Raw genomic sequence first — 27,698 nt, 5'->3', positions numbered from 1 at the left:
GTATCTGGTTTCAATCTACAACCTCGCTGCTAAATGCCACTAAATCCTACAGACTGGTCCTTTAACACCATCTGTCTGAGCATTGCAGCACGAAACAACGAAAGAAGGCTGATCCCTTTTGTTTGCTGAACTTCATCTCTTTTCACTCAGACAGGGATTCTCTGTCCTCCCGCCATTACTGATTCAAAGGTCACAGATCACTTTTTTTTCTTCACATTTGCACCGGTTCAGTCAGACATTGCTAGTTGTATTTGCATACTTACAAACTGCAGAGGCTCACAGAGGAGCTTTAAACAAGGTTGATAATCCAACTGACGGGTTGGATTCAGAACACGTCTCTAGAGCTGAACAGGACTTGTTGAAAAGGACAGGTTCACAATTTTTAAATAAAGAGTGTTTGAGGCTTCACCTCAGCTGCTCAGGGTTAAAGGCATCAGGAAGGTTCAGCTTCTATTTTGGAGGGTTGCCTCTATGTGACTGAGTTTCACCTGAGAAGAATAAGATTGATCTAAATGTGGAAGCTCAATAAATGTTGGCAATATTAGCATTTTGACCAACTTCCTCTTTGTTCTTGAGCACATTGGTCACAGCACATTATCTAACTGGACACAGCTAGCTAACAAATATCTGCTGCAGAGTAAAATACAGTTTACCTATTACAGCAGGCTGCATCACTGTTCAACCCTTTAAAAACTTTGATTGACTGATTGAAGGCCACTCAGATTAAATGTGGGTCTTCGATGACACTTTTCTGCTTCAGCCTTATTAATTCACTGGTGTGTTTGGTAATCAGTGGTGGACGAAGTACACAGACCACGTACTTGAGTAGAAGTTGAGATACCTAGTGTAAAATATTACTCCAGTAAAAGTGAAAGTGCTCCCTTTAAATGTCAACTTGAGTAAAAGTATAAAAGTACTTGGCTTCAAATGTACTTAAGTATCAAAAGTAAAAGTAATTTGGTGTAATGTAGTTCCAATGTCTTGGTATGTCCTTTATACACTCAATCAAGTCATTTAAGGTTAAAAAGCCCACTAACACCACCCTGAAAACACAATGTTTTCTATTTGTGATATCTGGTATTGATATCTTTTGAAATTATCATAAGCACATCATACTAAATGGAAATCACCTGATTAGGAATTAATAGGGAGGGGGAAAACCACACTAGACACATATTTCTTTAACAATTTATTGTTTGAAGAAATGTAGAAATCTTTCCTTTATCACATTGCTCCTTTACTGTATCACAGCTGCGCATTAACTTGCAAAAATGTGTTTACTCAAGTTTACAAAGGATGTCTTTTTTCCAATTTACTAAACATGACTCCTTACAACACAGCTCACACAACACTAGATTTCCCTGAAGATGTATGTAGTATGTAGAACTACTGTACTAACTAGTAGTGATGTGCTACAACAGATACAACATGCATGTCCACTCGTAAAAACAAATGTTAGTGTTTGCATAATTTACACAAAATCAGAAACTCACACAACACTAGATTTCCCTGAAGACTTACATAGTACAGTATGTAGAACTACTAACTAGTAGTGATGTGCTATAACAGATGGCAAAAATAGTACTATTAACTGCATGACCTACCTAAAGCTAAAATATGTTTTGTTTAGTTTGAGAAGGAGCTGATTTTCAAAATTTCTGGCATCCAGTCTTGCCCTTCTTGGGCTGAAAATCAGCCCAGCAGTGCTAAAGAGACGTTCGCATGCAGCAGACGCTGGCAAGGCAGTGTTGATTTTAAGTGACAATCTGCAAACTGCAGGATAAGATTGCAGTATCTCTTTGTTGTCTACTTTAGAGGCAAGGTACCCTTCTAGCTGCTTAACACTTTCCTGCCCCTGAGTTGTCTTCATGCTTGAAAAGAAGTCATCGTCATCTGAAGCACTCGATCCATTGGCTGGTGACTGATGTGAACATTCTTCCTCCAGATGGTCCTTGATGTAGGCAAGTCCTAATATACAACATATATTGGGACAGATGCCAGAAGTTATGTTATATAAAAGACTTGGCAATTTTTTCATGCTTTCATGCAATTTTTCATTCTGCTCATCCTACAAATGACCAAACTAAACACTTTCCAACGGTATAAGTTTTATTGCCAAAAATCATTGTTACCACAGAGGAATAAATTACCAAACACATATTTCCTTACTTTTTGAGCTAAGTTTAGATACATACCCAGGTTCAATAGGTTCTCATCAGATGTCCACGCAGTTTTAAATTTGGGGAGCAGGATGGCAGCAGCAATGAACTCTGGTTCTGCCATCATGTCCTTAAAGCGCTTCTGCAGTCCCTCTAGGACGGCCTCCACCAGAGGCTTACAGTACCTGGAATTAGAGGAGGGGGAGAGAAACTGATAAAGTACAATATCACAACATTTACAGCGTGCATTTATACTGAGACAATGACAATAACATGTTAAATATGATTTGTTAAATTGTTAAATATGATTGTTTAATATGATTTGACGGCCATCTATTGTGTTCTTGGTCAATATGTGTTCATATAGGCCTCTTTTTAATCATTTTACTAATGGCACACATTAACTTCCTGCACATGTGCTATGTGAAGTTTTAAGGGAGTTGAATTGTGTATGACATCTTAATAACATGGGGGGGAAAGAATCTCTACCTGGAACTGATGTGGATTCGTTCAAGCTTAGCGATGAGGAGCGTCAGCGTGGGCAGAAGCCACCCCATCTGAACATCCGTCTCAGCCTGAAGGATGTTGAGGGCTTTAGCGAGAGGACTCATGGTTCTGGCAAATTCCTCCAGAAAGGCAATTTCAACTGAACTCAACCTAACAAACATAAAGAACACTTTTAAGTGTGTGTGTGTCTGTGTGTGTGTGTGTGCGTGTGTGCGTGTGTGTGTGTGTGTGTGTGCGTGTGTGTGTGTGATGAGTGGTGACGCTGCATTTCCCCTTACTTAAAGCATCTGAATAGTTAAGCAATATTTTCCAATATTACAGATTGGAATGAAAGTATATTAAAAAAAAAAAAAAAAAAGTTACACTTACATTGGCAGCTTCAGTGCAGTGCATGCAGTTCTCAGGGCCCCTTCTCCTTCATCTTTGATTATTCTCACGATTCTTTCAACAGAGAGAAACAATGAGTTCCATCGTGTGTCGTTTGGCCGGATCAGTTGTATTTTGCATGTTTCCTCTATGATGTCTGAAGCAGTGGAGGATCGAGAGGTCTTGTTCCATAAGCCACTGCATTTCGCAAAAGCTGATCTTGACAGTCTTTTATAGGAGTCATTTGAATTGGCCTTGGCTGTATCAACTGTGGCGACAAGGTTTAATAGATGGCATGCACAGCGATGATGCTTGGGAAGCTGAAATTGTATGCCATCATCTTCCATTAAGATCGGTGTTACCTCAATGAAGTCAACAACACCACCTTCCTCATGCTGTTCATCATCACTGCAAGCATCCTCTTCAGTCTCACCAGAGGCACAGTTATTGTTCTCATCTTGTTGTTGTTCTCCATATTCTCTAAATGCTTTTATAAAGTTGGACCCGTTGTCTGTGGTGGTTCTAACAATTTTTTTGTCTATGCCAAATTCGGAATGTATGTCATTCAATGCACTGCCCAACACATCAAAAGTGTGTGGCCCTTTAATCCGCCGGCAAGCAAGAGCCACAGAGCACCTCTTCATTGAGTCTGGATCCACCCAGTGAGCAGTGACCCCGAGAAATCCTCTCCTTCTTGCACTCCAACAATCAGTTGTTGTGGCAATAAATTCAATGGAGGACATTGCCTGTTTAATATTTCTCTTCATTTCTTGGGCACCCTCTTCTATTTTACGGCGCAATGTAGTTCTGGACATCACACATGAATTAGGCTGTAGCTCTTGCACTAAAGTATGAAACGCAGGCTGTTCTACCACAGTAAATGGTTGAAGACTCTGAATCACAAAATCTATGACTACGTTGTCTACCTTGCTTTGATTCACAATCTTCATTTCTCCCAATTTCAGTTGTTTGGAAGTGGAGGGAACTGGGTTTTCAGCTTTCCTTTTTCGCGGGGCTGTCAGGGCATTGTATCTTCCCAAGTGACTTGAATGCTTTCTCTGGAAAGAAAGGGAGGGAAACACATCATGAACATCATATCTTCACAGCAATATATCTCAATTTCATAAATTAAGTACACATTTCATGTGTTTTTGCATGTACCAAGAAGGCTACCAAGAAGGCTGAATAACTAGCTAGCCTAACATTACATCAATCGCAGACAGGCTAGTTCTATCAATCATGTAATACCTTGCATGTAAACTTAGTGAAATAGAAGCCTAAAGTCAGAAAAATGCATCGGTCTAAATGCATTTTCATCATTTTACATGTCATCATTCATTTCATGCATTTTTATCATTTTATAGCCATGTGCCTTTGGTGTTAACGAGCTTTAGTCTACCGTTTCCTAGCTTAACCTTGGACAATACAACCAATGTCCACGTTTAGGCTAACACATTGTATGAGTGTATTATATCCAGTTAGAGTAAAACGACAGGTATATTAGCCTTTAGTTAATTTCACAATCAAACTGAAAATTACTTACCTCTAAGTGTTTCTTTAAATTGGACGGGGAATTCTTGAAAGAAGAAATCGTACGCTTCTGAGGCAGACAGAGAAGGCACTGAAAAATAAACGAATCCTTCTTCCTTTCCACCACTTCGAACAGTTCGTTTAAATGTGGCCATGGGTGCTCAATTGCCTCGATGTCTGGCGCTTCTTCCATGTGTTGGCAGGGCAGGCTACTGGACAGCGAAACTTTGTCAAATGAATGCTATAGACATATGGATGGAGGAGAAGGCAAGTTGGGACAAGTAGCCAGGTAGGGGGCCGGGCCAAAACTGCTCGACACACGATGTGTTCTGATTGGTACACTTGCGGTGCACGTTCATTTGGACCTGTCACAGCAGCTGGTCATGCATGCATGTTGTGGAAAGGAACATGGAAAGGAACGACAGGTTTTTGGAAAGTAGTTGAGTAAAAAGTAAGGTTTTCCTCTTCCAAATGTAGTTGAGTCAAAGTATAAAGTCTCACAAAACAATGATACTCAAGTAAAGTACAGATCCGCTAAAAAGTTACTTAAGTACAGTAACGAATTACTTGTACTTCGTTACTGTCCACCACTGTTGGTAATATGAACCATTCTAGCTGGAATCAGTAGCTTCACCTGTTCCGACATGATCAGTCAAACTCAAACTGTACAGCAGAGGGGAGCGACTGGAACATTACTGACCAAACACTCTGTATCAGTGCTGTCTGTCTGAATGTAGAGCTATTTAACCCTTTCCATAAAAACACTGCCGCTCTCCTTCAGGTGTGATGATAAGGCCTTGTGTCCCATCCGAGCCACCAACGCAGTGATGGGAGCAGACCCCTGCCCACAAACCTACAAATACCTGCATGTCACCGTCCGATGTGTCTGACAGGTGAGACGCACACCTTCACCATCACATACACACCTGTCTGTTTCTGCAGGTAATAGTCATGATACTCTATAACAGGGGGGTCAAACTCATTTTCGTTCAAGGGCCACATACAGCAAAATTTGATCTCATGTGGGCCGGATCATTAAAAAAGTTTGGAAGGGAGGAAGGAAAATAAGACAGGCTGGATTGGACGCCTTGGCGGGCCGGTTCTGGCCTGCGGGCCGCATGTTTGCCATCCCTGCTCTATAAGAATCACAAACTATGATTGGCTATAAAGGTTCATTAATTGGCCTTTTACTGAGTCTTTATTGATGAGCTGGCGTCTCTGTCAGTGTCTGAGCTCTTTTATAACATTAAACACATGAATCCCAGTTAGCAGCCTGAATGAATCTCATATTCTTACATTTGAACATTTCAGTTTTCATTGCTGTCACTCAGCTGTCATCAATGCATTATTGCTTCAACTTTTTCTTTTCCCAAACTTTGTGGTCAATAATCCAGAAAAACAGAGAATAAACACACAAACTGTTCATATCATGTGAAAGAATAGTTTCAGATCATTAAACCTGAAGCAGTTATTCACTGTTTAGTTGTAAAAGTCTTCTATGAGATTGAAATGATGGCAGAAAATGAAATAACTGTGTTTGTGTGTTCACAGGAAACCAGCAGTGACAATCCATGAGGAGGAATCGAATGTATTAGTTTCATTGTTGTCTGATTATCATCATAACTAGTGTCAGTTCATTGACACTTTCATCTTTAAATGTAAAAGATGTTTAAATAAAGCTGTAAATCAGACAATCATCTCTTCATCTCTGCTCAACACAACCAACCGGACATCATCAGTGTCACATCAGCCTTTTTGGACTTTTTAGTTGGACATTTTGAGCATCACAAGATATTTATGCTGTATTTACTTTTATATTTTAACTCCAACAATGATCTTTCTGTGCCTAAACTTAAATAACAGCGTTAAACAACACATGAAAAGAAGGAAAATGCAGCATTGAGTTGGTAAATAGCCTACATGCAAGATTTAACTTTGGCGTATGAACTACATATAATTTAAAAGTGTAAATTTGTGTTATTTGTACTCAGATTGCATATTGACACTTTAGCCTCTTCTCTGAGTTTAAGCAAACGCTTTGAGTCAGATTCAATATGTTTCTGTCAGCTGCTCAGTGTGATGTTTGCTCATCAAACAGCCTGCAGACACGTAGAGGTAAAACCAGAACGGAGCTGATAAAACAGTCAGTTCAAGACACTGGAGTTACTCATATTTGTATTTAGCCTTGTTTCCATTGGGTTTGATCAAGTTTAAAGTTTAACCCAACCTTTCTGTTTCCATACAGCAGCAGATGTTCAGCTGTTAAATGAAACATAGCTACTGTAGAAACTACGTAAAGTCTGTCAGTTATACAAATCAAAAGTCTATTTTACAAAGACATTTTGAAAATCTATCTATGTATAAATCCACATAGTGTGTAATGAGTTGATACTTACTAACCACACTATTTCACTTTTTCATAGTTTTCTTATACTTGTCCCAAACTGTCCCTCCCTCTCTGTAAATTGTCCAAAAAAATGAGTATTTTGTGTTGGTAGTTGTTTGTTTTTGTCTCTCTCAAGTTTCTACTTCTTCTTAATGTGATGTTTCTTCTTCTCTTTAATCCTAAATCTCACCTTTAGACTTTAGAACTGGAGTAATGTGCTCTGTGCGTAGAGGTAAAACCAGAACGGAGCTAAAACAGTCAGTTCAAGACACTGGAGTTACTGATATTTGTATTTGGCCGTGTTTCCATTGGGATCCTGAAAATCTATCTATGTATAAATCCACATAGTGTGTAATGAGCTGATACTAACGACACTAATTTCACTTTTTCATAGTTTTTTTATACTTGTCCCTCCCTCTCTATAAATGAGTATTTTGAGTTGGTAGTTATTTGTTTTTGTCTCTCTCAAGTTTCTACTTCTTCTTGATGTGATGTTTCTTCTTCTCTTTAATCCTAAATCTCACCTTAAATCTCCGGTTGATATCTCGACATACCTGTAGGACTTGTGACATCACATCCAGTTTGGAGATGACTGTGGTCCAGATGTGGAAGCTTGAAGCCTCCAATAAACAAAGCCTGTAATCCTGCAGCGCCCTCTTGTGGCCAAAGAAGAGACCCACATGATGGACAGGTTCACAGTGAGTCCAGTGAGTCTGAAAACAGTCAGCTGTCAGCAGGTCTGGAGGAGGAGAAGCCTGGCCCAATCAGAGCTGCAGGATTCAGGAGTGAAGTCTCTGCACTGACTACAGCAGGCATGTCCAAACTATTCCACAAAGGTTCATGTAGCTGCAGGTTTTAGTTCCAACCAATCAGGAGCACACCATTTGACCAATCAGCTGTCTGAAGACTGAGATCAGCTGATTAGATTAATCAAGTCTGGTGTGCTCCTGCTTGGTTGGAAAGAAAACCTGCAGCCACATGAACCTTTGTGGAATAGTTTGGAGTACAGCTGTTTGACTCCTTTGTTCATGTTTCATTTATGTTTGCAGGATTTTAATATTTGGAATATTTAAGTTAAAGTTAAAATGATAAGTTGTGCATTGTGTTACTTACCAGTTACCTGACAGCCATGAATATATATTTGCTTTAAATGTATTAAGTTGAATGTATGTAGTGATAAAATCATTTATATTTTCTGCTGTTGTCAGCGTGTCTGTACCACCTGCAACAAACAAGTATAACAAACAACTAGTTGGATCGTTCTGGTGTGAACTTCACCCATAGTTTAATTACATTAATTAGATATCAGTGCTTCTTACAGTCCTCAATAGCAAGTATTGTACTCCCCATCACTTCCATTGTTTCAGACTCACTGGACTCACTGTGAACCTGTTCATCATGTGGATCTCTTCTTTGGCCACAAGAGGGCGCTGCAGGATTACAGCCTTTGTTCAATGGAGGCTTCAAGCTTCCACATCTCACTTGTGTTAGATTTAAACTGGATGTGATAACCTGAACGTCTGCTGTGTTGTACTCATAGTTCTATTAAAGAAAAACTGAAGGTAAATTACATTTTGCTGGATGAATCTTCTCTCGTTGTTCTCTGAATGTTTTTGATCAACAATCTTTCTAAAAGAAGTGTAGTCAGTAAATAGGACTGGAACAGGTCGGTCAAGTTTGGAAGGATTTCTCTTCTTATTGAAATATGATGATTTGATTTGATGAAGTTTCTGCTGTATTATCAACATGTCTCACATTATGTGTGATGAGTCACTTCAAGCATCTTATTATGATGAGCAGAGTCTTCATGTGATCTGTGGAAGATCTTTAACTATCAGCAGCTACTGTTGGAGAAGCAGATAATACCAATAATACTGTTCATCTTTCCTTCTTTTTTCTCAAACTCACATGAGGGCAGAGAGAAAAGTATAGTAGTTACAGTAGAGACCTCACCTATCACTAACGAGAGGATAAGAGTATTTAAACTGTTTCACTACATCGATACAGATTCTATTTTTATGACTCGTATTTGTATTAATACCGATAATAATCTTAACTTGTAATCTTGTATGGGATCAAATAAGGGTCAAAAAGATGTTGTACTTGTCCAATGATGTTCAAATGTGTAATAAAGTTTTGTGGTTGTAAAAAGATTTCGTGCATGTGTAAAACTAAATCCGACGGACACACAAATCTCCCGCCTTCAGGTGCAACCCGGAAGTTACAAGTTTACAAACTCAAGTTACAAGGCTGAATGAACAGCCAATCAGTACGTTGCTTACTCACTTGACCCTTATTTGATCCCATACTATTGAATATTGAAATAATCATCAAACACTAATATGTCGGCATCAACTCGGTATGTATTAAACCCAAAAGAACATGCTGTACTATACTTATATAAATACTACTATACATTAACGATCCTTTAGCAGAAATGTGCTGAAACACTGAGATTTCTCATTTGTACGTTCACTGTTTAACCGATATGCAAGAACTACACAGCACACATCCGTCAGCTCAGGACTCCACTTTATTGAATATTCAGCTCATGAAGAGAACAAACGTGTCTCACAGGTGTTAAAGTTACAGACATCTCAGATATTTGCTGCTGAAGCTTCAGTTTGTCTCTGGATGCAGACTGGCTGTGCTCTCTACACTTCCCAACAGCTGCCAGCAGACGTCAGCACTGCTACGTGACGCTTGTTTAGAAATTACACAGAAATCACAAAGTAAACGATTATAATAATATTATTGTGCTTGTGAATCTGTCCATAAATGTTCACAAGCAAACTGATGCCCAGAATGATTACATGATTCATTATGTGTATATAGAGCTGCTAGCAAGCTGGACACACGTCATCATTTTTCTTTTGGTTTTTTAGTCAAACTTTAACGTTATAAATCAAATCTCATAAAAACACAAATGAAAACAATATTTAACATTTTTAGAGTTTAAGCTCTTAAATGTTTAACATAACTATCAGATACATGTCACATTAAATATAGAACTTAATCAACACAGCAAATATTCAATGTCTATACTCTTCCTGACAAAATCATCTTATGATAAATTTGAATTAAAAATGAGTCTTTGAAAGAAAACATGAACATTTAAACCATATGCAGCATGTTGCTCTAAAACATTTGATTACATGTCAAATATTCTGTATGACATAATATCCCAGATACCATGAAGCAGCTGCAAAAATCATAAAACAGATGATTAAAAAAACCCATTATCACATTAAAGATAAAACACACTTATTCAAATCTACATGTAAAGTCCTAAATGTTAACTCAGAAGCAGTAAAAGCAAAGACCTATAAGATAAACCTGCATGTCAGTGCATAGTGTGTGATTATACAACCATCTGTACTGGATCATATTTTAACTCTTTAACCCTGCGGGGGTCTGGGTACTTTGGGGTTTTTTTGGTTTTTAGCACAAACTTGGTTGAAATGTAGACTGTGCATAGAATCAGTATTGATATGGAGTTATGATGGTGTGGAGCTCACACATCACTACAACAAAAGCATTTAATGGCACTCTGTATTATGGTGACGATGCCAGTGACTCTCTGTATGTTGCTACAACAGATTAAAGGACTTTAACAGATATCTGTTGTTTTAATGTATTTGCTGCTGTTGACCTATAGAACTGAACATGTGCAGAAGCCTAAATGATTGCTAAAATCTCTCCACTGCAAACACAAACTGTGCTTAATGATGAACTCGTCATCAATAGTATCTTCATATCAGTTTACAGCCAGAACCAGGATGTCACTGTTTCCTACACTACTGGATGCAGGGCAGCGTAGTTGTCATGATTATAGATGTAGAATCCTGGGTAAACACTCTCAGTGAATCTGGTGCGGAAGGTGTACAGGTGACTGACTCTGTTAGTGTTTGGGGAGACCCTATAGAAGGACAAAGTGCCAGCAGGCCAGTCCAGATACACTCCAACTCGTTTGCAGCCAGCAGGAGGAATAACGTCTGTCCACACCTTACCATTGTTCCATGCACAGAGGTCATTGCCGTATAGGCCAAAGTACCAGGATATGGTGTTAGATCCAAGCCCACTGCTGCTGTCCTTTCCTATCCTGGCAATTCCTTTGTAGGTAACACCTACACCTACTTCATTGTGATAACCCTCACTGAACTCTACCTCCCAGTAACACCGCCCAGTCAGCCCCTCTGTGCACAGCACCTGAGGACGCTGGTCAAACCTGTCTGGGTGTGGAGGATACTCCTGCCACGGTCCATACGTTGCCTTTTTCTCGTCCTCACACAGAGTAAGCTGGCCATATGTTGTGTTTGGGTCCAGGGTCAGATCACAGGCATCTGATGGAGAGATCACAATAGAATCTGTTAGCAGAATCCTTCATCACCATCTATTACAATTCACAGCAACATTCAACCATAATAAATGGGACTGTGCTTGGTTTAGTTTACATGCTACAATGGTTCATCTTTACTCATGGAAACAGTTTCAGTGTTCATCAGCTTGTGTCTAAGAAATGCTCAGAGTGATGCAAATGCATGAAGATGTACTTACACCAGATGAGATCTCTTTTGTCTGTTATGGTCTCAACAGGAGGGAGGGCAGGCAGTGTGAAATTATCTGTGACCTGAGCGCCCTCCTCGAAATGGTAGATGGTTGCTCCTTTGTACTTCTCATTTTCCACAGCTGCTATGAGGAAAGAGACTCTCTGGCTCTTCAGGGCTTTGAAAAGTCTGTGGAAGGTTTTGGCTTTTTTTCTCATTGTGGTCGTCACTTCAGGTGAGGAGTACCACTGGTCCTGTGTTGTTGGAGGGACAATCCTGGTACTTTCTAAGTTGTGTGAATGTAAGTAGTCGGTCAACTGGTCAAGGTAGGGCTCATCGGTTCCCAGGGAGGTGAAAGTGAAGCATAGAGCGTGCTTTACACCTGGAGCAAGAACCTTTGCGTCCAACTCTGACTTGTTGCTGACGATGGGTATATTTTTCATTATACCTGTCCAGCTCTTAATGACATTAATTTCTCTCTCTTTATCATCCATCCACTTGCTTAATCTGTCATGACTGAATGGTGACTTCTCTCTGTCATCAAAGAGTTTCTCCACCGCCTGTTCATCTTCTTCACCTGCACGGATAGAAGGAAACTTCTTTTTCATGATCCCCTGGAGGTGAAATGTATAATCACTGCACCGCTTTTTGAAACGCTGCATCTTTTCTTCAACCTGGGAGAATTTCCCTACCACTTTGTCTTCCAGAGAATCATTGCATCTCACTTCCATTTCCCTCACATCTTCTAGGGCCTTTTCAGCTTTTGTGATCAGTCCAATGCAGATTTCACCGTTCAGGTCTGCCGAGCTGGAAACCAAATTCTTCAACGGTGTCAGCCAGACTTTCATAGGAACAGATTTCCCTTCATTTTCACGCAGTAGCTTTGGAAGTTGCTGGTAGGTCTTTATTGCCTCTTCAAAAGTTGTCGGGTTGCTTTCAAGGATGAAGTCCCCATAAAACCTGCAGGACAGATTGTTGACCAGGGATTTGTCTTTGTCACTCAGTTGGAGAGAGGCTTGCCCCTCCACACTGACAGAAGGAATCTTCTTAAACACAGCTTCAATCTTACCCTGCATGTCCTGAACACTGCTGGACTCTAACCTTTGACTTTCAAAGACAAAGAAAGCATTTGCCCCATAAAGGATCCCTGTGACTACATGTGTTGCCGAACCCTTCGAAACGTCGTCCACTACCTGCATGTTCTTGGGACCCATGGACAAATGTTTGTAGGTAGTTGTAGCTTTGTACTGAAGTGTTATTTTGTTTTTATTCTGGGATTTCTTCTCATCATTCAGATACTTCGCAGATCCTCCAACTTCAACCAGTCCACTCAGGAAACTGGCTTTCATAGAAGCTTCAACATCCAACAGAGAAGACTTTTCTTCTAGGGTATCAGATTCAGTTATGTCACATTTACTATATGGCCTCACTTCGTCTTTGATTGTCAGATTTTCAGAATCCCAAAGTGTGACACCTACAGAAAATGAAATGTGTAGTAATGAATAAAATTTATAAGACAAGTTCTTCTCCTGTCTTTCATTAAAATAACCATACTGTATTTTCATGGCAGTATCAGCCAATAAAGCCGTTCTGACGTTTTCAAAATTAATTATCTTGTCAATCAGGAAACATTTACATGTTTTAAATGAAGTCATTATTAGTATAAGTCCACTTAAACACACTGTAGCTGATACAATATTTAATATCTATCATTCTTTTGTGGTTACACCATTTGACATTTTGTGGTTACACCATTTGACATTTTCAGGAGCATTCAGTCTTTTGGTATAAAATGGGTCAAATGTCATTTCAAATCTCTCTTATTGATCTTTTTTTAATATAGTGATTATATTGAACTGGACGTAACCTCCATGATGTCTTGCTGCGGAGTTCAGTCTGAATTCAGTCCCTTCCTTCCCTCCTTCCTTCTGTCTGTCCTTTCTTTCTTTCCTTCTTTCCTTCCTTCCTCCTTTCCTCCTTTCCTTCCTCTTCCACCCTTCCTTCCTTCCTTCCTTCCTTCCTTCCTTCCTTCCTTGACTCTCTTATTGATCTTTTTTTAATATATTGATTATATTGAACTGGGCGTAACCTCCATGATGTCTTGCTGCGGAGTTCAGTCTGAATTTATCTAGAAAACCAACAAAAATACTAAATGTACATTTTAACAAACCTGATGCTGCTTTTATAACTAGTTTTTTAGGACATTTTTTAATTGTTCTTCTTGCCCACACTTATTTGTCTCAGACCCACATGTTACATTTTACCTGGGATTATTTTATCATGTCGAGCATCATACAGCATCCCCAGCGTGAAAGGACGACCCAGGGCAGCAACGCTGATTTCTGAGGCCATTTCTCCAAACTGCAGGAAGAAAAATCAAACCAACATCACAGCTTTCTACAGCTGATCACACTGCCACACACAGAGAGGTCAAAGGCAAATAAGAGACTCATTGTGGTTACTGACTTTTCTCAATCTAAAATGTGACAGCAACAATTTTGTCTTAGTCTTCCTTCACAGATGAAATGTTTCGTTCCCAGTTTGCCCTTACCTGATGAAGTTGTGTTGATCAGCAGAGTTGTGTGTTGACTTCCAGCTGCAGCTTCCAGTCTGATGCCTTGTGGTGTTTCATGTTGCTTATATCCTGTTAGATGCTCACTGAGACTCCTCCCTGTTAACAGGCACTATGAAAAAAACACAAGGGTCAACACTGGTAAAGACTGCTTCTGATGAATTAGAGATGTAAAGAGAACCACAATACTTGTTTAAAGTAAAAATACTCTTACTTTAAAGACATTTTACTCAAGTAGATTTAAACACTTTAATAAGTAAAAGAGTAGGTGAGTTCAAATCCTCTAAATGACATTTTATAACTAAGTTTGGGAACAAATATTATTATGATTATAAAAAAAATATAAATTATATTATGATGATGACAATGTGATATTCCAGCATCAATAAATGTATTTCTATAGACGGGCACTGTGCATACAACAGATGATCAGTTCAACTTTAAATTGTATTAAAATCATTTATTTGCTTTTCTTACCTCTTTGGAGCCATGACAACATAAAACATGGATATTTTTTCTTATTGACCTTTAATTTTATGTTTCACAGACCTCTACCAAATGGTTAAACATGTTTTCAAAGAATTATAAAACATGATCCTGAATTTTGGGTCCCTCAAAAACTAACAAAACAAATTGGTAGTATATAAATGCAATTTCTAGGAGACAGGACTGATCCAAATTATCTGTGTTAATTATTTTGATAGCTGGGCCACATGTACACTAATAACACACCCAACACAAGCACAGAGGATGGACCACATATATATATATAATAGATCATCACCAAATTCTGACCATTAACAAACAATTACAAAAGTATGATGGACAGAAACAGCTTCTGCAGGAACACTATTAATATTAATTTTCTGTTAGTTGATTACCTTTTCATGACTTTATTCGAAGCCAGGTTTCATTTTAGACATTTTAGACTCAGTCAATAAAGCTGCAAAAGTGCCCAAATTAATAAACACATCAAATGTTCATATGAAGGCGTATACACATCAAACTATAACAACCACATGTCTTTATATGGCACACACTGGCATACAGTTATCAGCTTAGTCACAGCCTGAAGAAACAGATGAAGGCAGATGGGTCATCTTCATGCTGATGTTGCATTAATGATAAAATGTGTGTTATCTATAAACCTTAAACAAAACAGATCACCATTTAACTTAGAACTTACATAGAAAGTAAAGTACGTCACACAGCTTGAGCAGGAGGACAGTTATCTGTACAGGTGAATGCTGTGTTTTTATTAAACATGCATGCAACCTCTGATAAGACCAAGCTTACATAGAAAACAGTTAGACAGACTTTTGAGCAAAACTATGATAAAACATGAAAAACAGTGATTCATATCAGGAGTACAGCTGCTGTTAGTGATGTAGAAATGTTCAGCACAACACTGTCCTTGTTATTTGATGAGCAAAATCAACTTCAGCTCCCAAACTTTCCTCTTTCTTTATTGGTTTACAGTTTTCAGGGGAACTGGGGTAAGACCAGAGCTGGCGAGCCAGTTATCTGTACAGGTGAATGCTGTGTCAGTTAGACAGACCTTTATTAGAGTAAAGAGTAAATGAAGATGCAATAATCTGATTTGCATTCTATGACCATATTAAACATGGAAAAGCTGTTTGATTGATTGAGCTGCTTCAAGTCTTTAAAATGCTCGCCAGCTCTGGTCTTACCCCAGTTCCCCTGAAAACTGTAAACCAATAGTCAGGGGGCCAAAACTGATATTAAAACTTTGTCGGACACTTTTTGGTACAAGCATACAACCTATCCAGTATTAATATTTAACCCCTTAACATGTGTTCTAGCCAGGTTGTCAGCTTAGAAAATGTTTTTTGTCCATTTTAACTCTATATTCTTAAAAGTGCTTCCTCTTTCTTCCATGTTACCTCCTTTACTTTTGGGCAAATGTGCAATATAATCCAATTTATGTGCAAGCATGATCTTTAAAAAATAATAATCAATAAATACCACAAGAGTATCACACCACAAGGGGCACTGTTGTGTCAGCACAGCTGTGATTTGGCATGAGGCAGCAGATCCAGTGAAGATGATCACAGCAGGTGTCAACAGTCTGAACACAACTTTATAAAGGAGTGACTTTCACACAACAGATTAACTTGGTCTATTTGTCTACAATGTTGGTGAGTTGGTGCCTTTGACAACCGGTGATGTTGATATATTGAATGACCTAACACATGCTGCAGAGTCTGAGAAACAAATGGTAACTGAGCTGGTGAAAAAAAGAATGAGCACAATGAACACAAACTTTCATAACAGCCTCTCTAAGAGAAAATGATCAAATGCTTCTGTACGCTACTGGACAAACTTACAGTCAGTCATATCAACGATAGACGATGATGTGATGTTGTGTGTTGTTTTTTTCAATGTTCGATTCTGAAATTTTGACCAATATCGGGCTGATACCGATCCTGAGTATCGGATCGAACCATCCCTGTTATTACTACTAAATGGTTACTAACCCCTAAACCTAAAGAAGTGAGAGTGCAGTTATATTAGGATGGAATTAATAACTATAGTGATATGTCAATTAAATACAGTGTGTTACAACCTGGTACATTAATGAAGTCAAATAGCACCATAGACCACCATCTAGAGTTCTACATTTCCGCCTGGACATTAAAGTATTATAACTTGGGCAGCATTGCACTGTCTCTCACTACAAGCCTTAAACTTGGCATGACTCATTCCCATAGATAGGGGTACTGATTAATAGAGGTTTTGGGACACTATGTTATGTTTCCAAGCTGATATTCACTTTGAAAACTGGTTCTCTTTAGACGGAGATTGATTTTTTCATTGATTCAGATTTGATACCATGTTTATGTATATGGTCCTTGTGGTTGTGGAGATTCAACATTTATTGTTGGCATGTCGTGTTGAGCAGGAAACCTAAAAATTGGCCTGAAATTGCTTGTAATATTTTTTCAGCTTGACAACCACCCTAATATCTTACCTATGGGTGTCTTCTAACTAAAAAAATAGGGTAACAGCTTGTACCAAAACATGTCCGCAAAAGTCTTAATGGAAAAAAACATTTTCTAAGCTGACAACCTGGCTAGAACACATGTTAAGGGGTTAAATATTAATACTGGATAGGTTGTATGCTTGTACCAAAAAGTGTCCGACAAAGTTTTAATATCAGTTTTGGCCCCCTGACTATTGGTTTACAGTTTTCAGGGGAACTGGGGTAAGACCAGAGCTGGTGAGCATTTTAAAGACTTGAAGCAGCTCAATCAATCAAACTGCTTTTCCATGTTTAATATGGTCATAGAATGCAAATCAGATTATTGCATCTTCATTTACTCTTTACTCTAATAAAGGTCTGTCTAACTGACACAGCATTCACCTGTACAGATAACTGGCTCGCCAGCTCTGGTCTTACCCCAGTTCCCCTGAAGACTGTAAACCAATAAAGATAGAGGAAAGTTTGGGAGCTGAAGTTGATTTTGCTTCTCAAATAACAGGGACAGTGTTGTGCTGAACATTTCTACATCACTAACAGCAGCTGTACTCCTGATATGAATCACTGTTTTTCATGTTTTATCATAGTTTTGCTCAAAGGTCTGTCTAACTGTTTTCTATGTAAGCTTGGTCTTATCAGAGGTTGCATGCATGTTTAATAAAAACACAGCATTCACCTGTACAGATAACTGTCCTCCTGCTCAAGCTGTGTGACGTACTTTACTTTCTATGTAAGTTCTAAGTTAAATGGTGATCTGTTTTGTTTAAGGTTTATAGATAACACACATTTTATCATTAATGCAACATCAGCATGAAGATGACCCATCTGCCTTCATCTGTTTCTTCAGGCTGTGACTAAGCTGATAACTGTATGCCAGTGTGTGCCATATAAACACATGTGGTTGTTATAGTGTGATGTGTATACGCCTTCATATGAACATTTGATGTGTTTATTAATTTGGGCACTTTTGCAGCTTTATTACATGTTTTTCTGTTTTATGTAAAGCACATTGAGTTGCCATTGTGTATGAAATGCGCTATATAAATAAAACTGCCTTGCCTTCAGTAACTATTTCCATTAACACAACTGTTACAAAAGCAGGATACACTTCCATGTAGCGTCTGACCAGAGTCCTCATAAATATCACTGAATATTGTGTCTCCATCTGAACTAACTGTAGTCTCACCCATGTATTTCTAAAGAACACCATCAATGTACAAAAGATGAATAAAACACCCAAAACTTAATGGAAATGATCAACATGTGTTTTGTGTGTTCAGATACTCTGTGTGGACAAAGTCAGGACAATCAGATTAATACACAAACAAAACTTGTCCAGTTGGACCAAAAGGCAACAGGAGGGTTAATAAATGTAGGTTTGTACTTTTCACTGAAAACAGCTTCTGAAGGTTGCAGTGGGGAGTAACTAGTTCAACGTTACACAATTAAAAAAACTGTAATCTGTAACACTTACTGAGTCATTAAATGACAGTTACTGATGAAAGGACGTTACATCTGAAGTCAGACCTTTAAGACCAGGAAGGTTTTTTCCTCATTTTTTAATATTTAACATGTTACTCAATACATATATTGCTGTTTTTAATTCTTTGAAATCAATATTTTGTTTATTTGTAGTAAATAAATATTGATGTGGCCTTAAATTGAGTCACAGTTCCAATTAAACTCACTTTATTCATCAAATATCTTAATTTTATATCCCAAAATCTACATGAACTAATGAATAGATTTACAATGAGAGATAAATGTTGATTTATAAGAAATGATCTCTCTTATAAATCATGTCAGTATCCATGAAAAACAGCTGGACTTAGATTTTGGTGCTTAATGGGAACATTTACCCTAAAAGCTGGAAACATTGGTTAGAACATTAGAAAAGTCATCACATGTAATAAGTCACATTACTTTGATGAAGTCATTGAAATAGTTACATTACTTATTACATTTTAAACATAATAACTAGTAATCTGTAATCTATTATATTTCCAAACTAATCTTCCCCCCCCGGTTGCAGGTGTGTCATGGGGAGGAGTCAGAAGGATCCAACAGGATAAAGGTGCATGAAACATCACAGACTGACACACTGGAAGACGACAGAGCTGCACACAATTCAGCTGATCTACACAACTTCCTCAGGTGAGTCAAACATGATTGTCTTCTATAACTTTTTATTTTGCACTTTAACAAACAGCATGTGACATCATGGGTCAGAAACCTCTCTGAAATTTAAGAATAAAAGAAAAAAAAAAAAGAATCTGTTAAAAAAAACAAATTATCATTATAACAAATGATTTGGCAGAGAGGGCAACTCAAAGATGCATGAATATGATGATGTGTTAGGTGTCAGCTGGAGGCCAGTTAGCTGATTAATCAGGCATGGATGGTGAAGCCATGGTGAAGCATAAATGAAACATATGATGCTGCTTCAGTGTTTTAATTATTGGTGCAGAGGCTTCCTGACAATATGAGATCACATACAGTGCTTATGGAGATTAGAAGTGCATGTTTTATTTCCATAAATACCAAAACAGTATCATAATATATTTACAACAGCAATGATGATGGTGATCTAAAACTATTAGAACCAATACAGGAGCACCACAGAGTACAGTGATGTCACCTTTTTTATTCACTTTGTATTCCTCTGACTGGAGGTCAAGTCTGGCCTCTGACTGCCACCTACAGACGTTCAGATGACTCTGCACTTGTTGGTGGCATCATGAGTGACAACAGCACATCCTACTTAAAGGAAACAGCTTTGTAAAGTGGTGTGATGAAAACCATTTAATTTTAAATTTTAAATTTTAAATGTAATAGTTTGTTGTGGATAACAGGCTGGACTGGAAAGAGAACACCAAGGCCCAGTCCAGGCTGTTCGGTTGTGATTCGGTCATTTAATATCAGCAGGTCACTCTGAATGTGTTTAACCAAAGTATTTCAGCTAGTGTTCTTTTTTATTATGCTGTCTGCTGGGGGCGGGAGTTGAAGTCAGAGGGCAGAAATAAAAAAGGCAGGATCCATCATTGGTTTTCCTCCTGACTCACTGGAGGTGGTCAAGGAGAAAATAATAGGCAGGAAACTCAGGAGCATCCTGCACAATAAGGACCAGCCATCGTACAGAGTGAAGAGCTCCTTTAGTGACAGACTAGTGATGCCAAGCTGCTCTACAGAAAGATTTAGAAAGTCCTACACCAACAATTCCAAAAATAATCAGATATATATAAAATATCCTTAGCTGAGCAGAATTGATCCAGTCTGTTTTTGAAGTGTTTCCTTCAGATCCTCTTTAAGATCGATCCACACTTTTAAACATCACACCTGGGTCTAGTTTACTTTTGCAAATTAAAGATGAGATCTCACCAATTTATATCATGATAGAAACATTTTCTTGCAAACAAGTTCTTTTGATTATCGCCAACGTAGAATTTCCTTTTTTTTATCTATATATCTAACCATGTTTTTGAAAATGTTGCTTTAGGTTGAAGAAATGGCTTCAGATCACATCGTAGTGGCTGCTCTGGGTCGACGGTTCGCTTTAGGGAAACTGTACGACGCTCGAAATGATACCATCACAGGTAATGTGTGACGTAAACCACAGCACAGTGAAAATCTGTTATCACTTGTTAATGTATCTACTTACAGCTCTGTGTACAGGAGGTATACATATTAATTTTAGCAATGGGTATACAGATTTATACTTCAGTCTGTCCCTCTAGAATCGTGCTGTTTGGGTTTTTTTTAGTGTTGCATAGTTGCAAAGTCTTGCCTGCTCTTTTTGTGGAAAAATTGCAATTGGGAGTGAACTTCAAGTGAAAGAAAATAATGTATTTTTAAAAAAATACAAAAACCTCACGTGTAAACACTTTCTTTGAGAAAAAACAGACTGCAGAAACAACTGTTAGTTCTATTTATGATGTGAAATCCAAATCCCACAATGCATTTGTTTTTTTAAGTTAACAACATACTTATTTTTTCCATTTTTCTACAGATAACTTACTGTGGGCTGGTAAAAAAATAGAAGACAATACAGTGGAGAGTTCACACAGAAACAGTGCATTTCAAATGACTACATCTGATACCCTAGAAGAAAAGTCTTCTCTGTTGGATGTTGAAGCTTCTATGAAAGCCAGTTTCCTGAGTGGACTGGTTGAAGTTGGAGGATCTGCGAAGTATCTGAATGATGAGAAGAAATCCCAGAATAAAAACAAAATAACACTTCAGTACAAAGCTACAACCACCTACAAACATTTGTCCATGGGTCCCAAGAACATGCAGGTAGTGGACGACGTTTCGAAGGGTTCGGCAACACATGTAGTCACAGGGATCCTTTATGGGGCAAATGCTTTCTTTGTCTTTGAAAGTCAAAGGTTAGAGTCCAGCAGTGTTCAGGACATGCAGGGTAAGATTGAAGCTGTGTTTAAGAAGATTCCTTCTGTCAGTGTGGAGGGGCAAGCCTCTCTCCAACTGAGTGACAAAGACAAATCCCTGGTCAACAATCTGTCCTGCAGGTTTTATGGGGACTTCATCCTTGAAAGCAACCCGACAACTTTTGAAGAGGCAATAAAGACCTACCAGCAACTTCCAAACCTACTGCGTGAAAATGAAGGGAAATCTGTTCCTATGAAAGTCTGGCTGACACCGTTGAAGAATTTGGTTCCCAGCTCGGCAGACCTGAACGGTGAAATCTGCATTGGACTGATCACAAAAGCTGAAAAAGCCCTAGAAGATGTGAGGGAAATGGAAGTGAGATGCAATGATTCTCTGGAAGACAAAGTGGTAGGGAAATTCTCCCAGGTTGAAGAAAAGATGCAGCGTTTCAAAAAGCGGTGCAGTGATTATACATTTCACCTCCAGGGGATCATGAAAAAGAAGTTTCCTTCTATCCGTGCAGGTGAAGAAGATGAACAGGCGGTGGAGAAACTCTTTGATGACAGAGAGAAGTCACCATTCAGTCATGACAGATTAAGCAAGTGGATGGATGATAAAGAGAGAGAAATTAATGTCATTAAGAGCTGGACAGGTATAATGGAAAATATACCCATCGTCAGCAACAAGTCAGAGTTGGATGCAAAGGTTCTTGCTCCAGGTGTAAAGCACGCTCTGTGCTTCACTTTCACCTCCCTGGGAACCGATGAGCCCTACCTTGACCAGTTGACCGACTACTTACATTCACACGACTTAGAAAGTACCAGGATTGTCCCTCCAACAACACAGGACCAGTGGTACTCCTCACCTGAAGTGACGACCACAATGAGAAAAAAAGCCAAAACCTTCCACAGACTTTTCAAAGCCCTGAAGAGCCAGAGAGTCTCTTTCCTCATAGCAGCTGTCGAAAATGAGAAGTACAAAGGAGCAACCATCTACCATTTCGAGGAGGGCCATCAGGTCACAGATAATTTCATACTGCCTGCCCTCCCTCCTGTTCAGACCATAACAGACAAAAGAGATCTCATCTGGTGTAAGTACATCTTCATGCATTTGCATCACTCTGAGCATTTCTTAGACACAAGCTGATGAACACTGAAACTGTTTCCATGAGTAAAGATGAACCATTGTAGCATGTAAACTAAACCAAGCACAGTCCCATTTATTATGGTTGAATGTTGCTGTGAATTGTAATAGATGGTGGTGAAGGATTCTGCTAACAGATTCTATTGTGATCTCTCCATCAGATGCCTGTGATCTGACCCTGGACCCAAACACAACATATGGCTACCTCACTCTGTCTGAGGACGAGAAAAAGGCAACGTATGGACCGTGGCAGGAGTATCCTCCACACCCAGACAGGTTTGACCAGCGTCCTCAGGTGCTGTGCACAGAGGGGCTGACTGGGCGGTGTTACTGGGAGGTAGAGTTCAGTGAGGGTTATTACAATGAAGTAGGTGTAGGTGTTACCTACAAAGGAATTGCCAGGATAGGAAAGGACAGCAGCAGTGGGCTTGGATCTAACACCATATCCTGGTACTTTGGCCTATACGGCAATGACCTCTGTGCATGGAACAATGGTAAGGTGTGGACAGACGTTATTCCTCCTGCTGGCTGCAAACGAGTTGGAGTGTATCTGGACTGGCCTGCTGGCACTTTGTCCTTCTATAGGGTCTCCCCAAACACTAACAGAGTCAGTCACCTGTACACCTTCCGCACCAGATTCACTGAGAGTGTTTACCCAGGATTCTACATCTATAATCAAGACAACTACGCTGCCCTGCATCCAGTAGTGTAGGAAACAGTGACATCCTGGTTCTGGCTGTAAACTGATATGAAGATACTATTGATGATGAGTTCATCATTAAGCACAGTTTGTGTTTGCAGTGGAGAGATTTTAGCAATCATTTAGGCTTCTGCACATGTTCAGTTCTATAGGTCAACAGCAGCAAATACATTAAAACAACAGATATCTGTTAAAGTCCTTTAATCTGTTGTAGCAACATACAGAGAGTCACTGGCATCGTCACCATAATACAGAGTGCCATTAAATGCTTTTGTTGTAGTGATGTGTGAGCTCCACACCATCATAACTCCATATCAATACTGATTCTATGCACAGTCTACATTTCAACCAAGTTTGTGGTAAAAACCAAAAAAAAACCAAAGTACCCAGACCCCCGCAGGGTTAAAGAGTTAAAATATGATCCAGTACAGATGGTTGTATAATCACACACTATGCACTGACACGCAGGTTTATCTTATAGGTCTTTGCTTTTACTGCTTCTGAGTTAACATTTAGGACTTTACATGTAGATTTGAATAAGTGTGTTTTATCTTTAATGTGATAATGGGTTTTTTTAATCATCTGTTTTATGATTTTTGCAGCTGCTTCATGGTATCTGGGATATTATGTCATACAGAATATTTGACATGTAATCAAATGTTTTAGAGCAACATGCTGCATATGGTTTAAATGTTCATGTTTTCTTTCAAAGACTCATTTTTAATTCAAATTTATCATAAGATGATTTTGTCAGGAAGAGTATAGACATTGAATATTTGCTGTGTGTTGATTAAGTTCTATATTTAATGTGACATGTATCTGATAGTTATGTTAAACATTTAAGAGCTAAAACTCTAAAAATGTTAAATATTGTTTTCATTTGTGTTTTTATGAGATTTCATTTATAACGTTAAAGTTTGACTAAAAAACCAAAAGAAAAATGATGAAGTGTGTCCAGCTTGCTAGCAGCTTTATATACACATAATGAATCATGTAATTATTCTGTGCATCAGTTTGCTTGTGAACATTTATGGACAGATAATATTATAATAATCGTCTACTTTGTGATTTTTGTGTAATTTCTAAACAAGCGTCACGTAGCAGTGCTGACGTCTGCTGGCAGCTGTTGGGAAGTGTAGAGAGCACAGCCAGTCTGCATCCAGAGACAAACTGAAGCTTCAGCAGCAAATATCTGAGCTCTCTGTAACTTTAACACCTGTGAGACACGTTTGTTCTCTTCATGAGCTGAATATTCAATAAAGTGGAGTCCTGAGCTGACGGATGTGTGCTGTGTAGTTCTTTCATATCGGTTAAACAGTGAACGTACAAATGAGAAATCTCAGTGTTTCAGCACATTTCTGATAAAGGATCGTTAACGTATAGTAGTATTTATATATAGGGAGAGTACACCATGTTCTTTTGGGTTTAATACATACTGAGTTGATGCCGACATATTAGTGTTTGATGATTATTTCAATATTCAATAGTATGGGATCAAATAAGGGTCAAGTCAGTAAGCAACGTACTTGTAACTTGAGTTTTTAAACTTGTAACTTCCGGGTCGCACTCGAAGGCGGGAGATTTGTGTGTCCGTCGGATTTAGTTTTACACATGCACAAAGTGTTTTTACAACCACAAAACTTTATTACCGATTTGAACATCCTTGGACAAGTACAACATCTTTTTGACCCTTATTTGATCCCATACAAGATTACAAGTTAATATTATTATCGGTATTAATACAAATACGAGTCATAAAAACAGAATCTGTATCGATGTAGTGAAACAGTTTAAATACTCTTATCCTCTCGTTAATGATAGGTCAGGTCTCTACTATAACTACTATACTGTTTTCTCTCTGCCCACATGTGAGTTTGAGAAAAAAGAAGGAAAGATGAACAGTATTATTGGTATTATCTGCTCCTCCAACAGTAGCTGCTGATAGTTAAAGATCTTCCACAGATCACATGATGACTCTGCTCATCATAATAAGATGCTTGAAGTGACTCATCACACATGATGTGAGACATGTTGTAAATACAGCAGAAACTTCATCAAATCAAATCATCATATTTCAATAAGAAGAGAAATCCTTCCAAACATGACCGACCTGTTCCAGTCCTATTTACTGACTACACTTCTTTTAGAAAGATTGTTGATCAAAAACATTCAGAGAACAACGAGAGAAGATTCATCCAGCAAAATGTAATTTACCTTCAGTTTTTCTTTAATAGAACTATGAGTACAACACAGCAGACGTTCAGGTTATCACATCCAGTTTAAATCTAACACAAGTGAGATGTGGAAGCTTGAAGCCTCCAATGAACAAAGTCTGTAATCCTGCAGCGCCCTCTTGTGACCAAAGAAGAGACCCACATGATGAACAGGTTCACAGTGAGTCCAGTGTGTCTGAAACAATGGAAGTGATGGAGAGTACAATACTTGCTATTGAGGACTGTAAGAAGCACTGATATCTAATTAATGTAATTAAACTATGGGTGAAGTTCACACCAGAACAATCCAGTTAGTTGTTTGTTATACTTGTTTGTTGCAGGTGGTACAGACACGCTGACAACCACAGAACATATAAATGATTTTATCACTACATACATTCAACTTCATACATTTAAAGCAAATATATATTCATGGCTGTCAGGTAACTGGTAAGTAACACAATGCACAACTTATCATTTTAACTTTAACTTAAATATTCCAAACATAAATGAAACATGAACAAAGGAGTCAAACAGCTGTAGTCCAAACTATTCCACAAAGGTTCATGTGGCTGCAGGTTTTAGTTCCAACCAAGCAGGAGCACACCAGACTTGATTAATCTCATCAGCTGATCTCAGTCTTCAGACAGCTGATTAAATTAATTAAGTCTGGTGTAAGAGACCCACATGATGGACAGGTTCACAGTGAGTCTTAACTGCAGCTGTCATACAAACATTTATCTCGTGGTAGGACAGGAAGGTACAGAACAAGAACCTCAAAGCTGTATTTAGGTCCAGTCGTGGAGTCAATGTACTTATTTATCAAGTCACAAACTGGCTCAACATATGAGACACGGAGGGGAGAGACAAGTCAGGGTTTGAAGTGCCAAAAGAAAATGTTTTATTGTAACTAAAACAACATAAATACAAAAAGCATGAGGTGTGGAGTGTAAAAGGAAAACGCCAAAACCTGTAGCAGCGTGGAGCCAGAGAGAGAGAGAGAGAGAGAGAGAGAGAGAGAGAGAGAGAGAGAGAGAGAGAGAGAGAGAGAGAGAGAGAGGCCTAGCCAGGTGTCAGCACATTGCCTTAACGACCCTCCCTGACTACCAACTCCTGCAGGAAGTAATCAGCTGCATGATGGCGAGCAGAAAGGGAGGGGTCGTAACAATCAAATAAACAAACATTAACAACAAGATGACGGCACACAGCAACTACTCTGAGTCCAACTTCAACCATGCTCTCCAAAAGGCAACAAAACAAAACCCATTAACCCTTAAACAGACCTTACTAGTTATGTCATTTGCACCTCAAGTAAGGAAGGAATGAAGGAAAGAAGGAAGGAAGGAAAGGACGGAAGAAGGAAGGAAAGGAGGAAGGAAGGGAAGCAAGGGAGGATGAAGGAAGGAAAGGAAGGAGGGAGGAAGGAAGGAAGGTAGGAAGGAAAGGAGGGAATAAGGAAGGAAAGGAGGGAGGAAAGGAAAGGAGGGAGGAAGAAGGAAGGAAGGAAAGGAGGGAGGAAGGAAGGAAGGTAGGAAGGAAAGGAGGGAATAAGGAAGGAAAGGAGGGAGGAAGAAGGAAGGAAGGAAAGGAGGGAGGAAGGAAGGAAGGACAGATGAAGGAAGGAAGGACAGATGAAGGAAGGAAGGAAGGAAGGAAGGACAGATGAAGGACCCAGGAGGACAACAGGAAGGTTAAAGAGTCTGTATCTCCTGGTGCACGTCGTCTGTTTAAGGGTTAAACCAGTTTAAGGTCATGAACACTAACTAAACCTTCATGTGATTGTTTCCCTGGCAGGCACACATGTTTAATACGACGAGTGTCAGGTCAGATATGTAACAAGCCTTCGGGTTTCTCTCACGACTAACACAAAAAACATAAAGAACATTATGATTTTATAATAAACAGCTGCTTCCACCCCTTAACCCTTAAACAGACAACGTGCACCAGGAGATACAGACTCTTTAACCTTCCTGTTATCCTCCCGGGTCCTTCCTCTGTCCTTCCTTCCTTCCTTCCTTCCTTCCTCCCTTCCTTCCTTCCTCTGTCCTTCCTTCCTTCCTTCCTTCCTTCATCTGTCCTTCCTTCCTTCCTTCCTCAGATCTAAGTTCAGCTGTTAGGGTAAATGTTCCCTCCTTCTGTCCTTTCTTCCTTCCTTCATCTGTCCTTCCTTCCTTCCTCCCTCCTTTCC

At 39.0% G+C, this 27,698-nt stretch overlaps 2 protein-coding genes across 2 annotated transcripts; one reads left to right on the top strand and one right to left on the bottom strand.

Annotated features, from left to right (window-relative positions):
* Window positions 1–10,740: 10,740 nt before the first annotated feature.
* Window positions 10,741–13,847, bottom strand: LOC128371707 (neoverrucotoxin subunit alpha-like). The gene is made up of 3 exons (XM_053332085.1): window positions 13,760–13,847; window positions 11,506–12,969; window positions 10,741–11,291 (listed from the first exon to the last, which is right to left on the bottom strand). The coding sequence occupies exons 1-3, from the start codon at window positions 13,845–13,847 to the stop codon at window positions 10,741–10,743; spliced, it is 2,103 nt and encodes a 700-aa protein (XP_053188060.1).
* A 6,726-nt stretch (window positions 13,848–20,573) lies between these two features.
* Window positions 20,574–23,309, top strand: LOC128371706 (neoverrucotoxin subunit alpha-like). The gene is made up of 3 exons (XM_053332084.1): window positions 20,574–20,661; window positions 21,075–22,544; window positions 22,759–23,309. Exons 1-3 carry the CDS (start codon window positions 20,574–20,576, stop codon window positions 23,307–23,309), a joined length of 2,109 nt encoding a protein of 702 aa, XP_053188059.1.
* Window positions 23,310–27,698: the final 4,389 nt, after the last annotated feature.

This window comes from Scomber japonicus, chromosome 13 (assembly GCF_027409825.1).
Source record: "Scomber japonicus isolate fScoJap1 chromosome 13, fScoJap1.pri, whole genome shotgun sequence".
Classification (NCBI taxonomy): domain Eukaryota; kingdom Metazoa; phylum Chordata; class Actinopteri; order Scombriformes; family Scombridae; genus Scomber; species Scomber japonicus.
The sequence above is the reverse complement of the archived record's forward strand: the minus strand, read 5'-3'. Positions and strand labels throughout refer to the sequence as shown.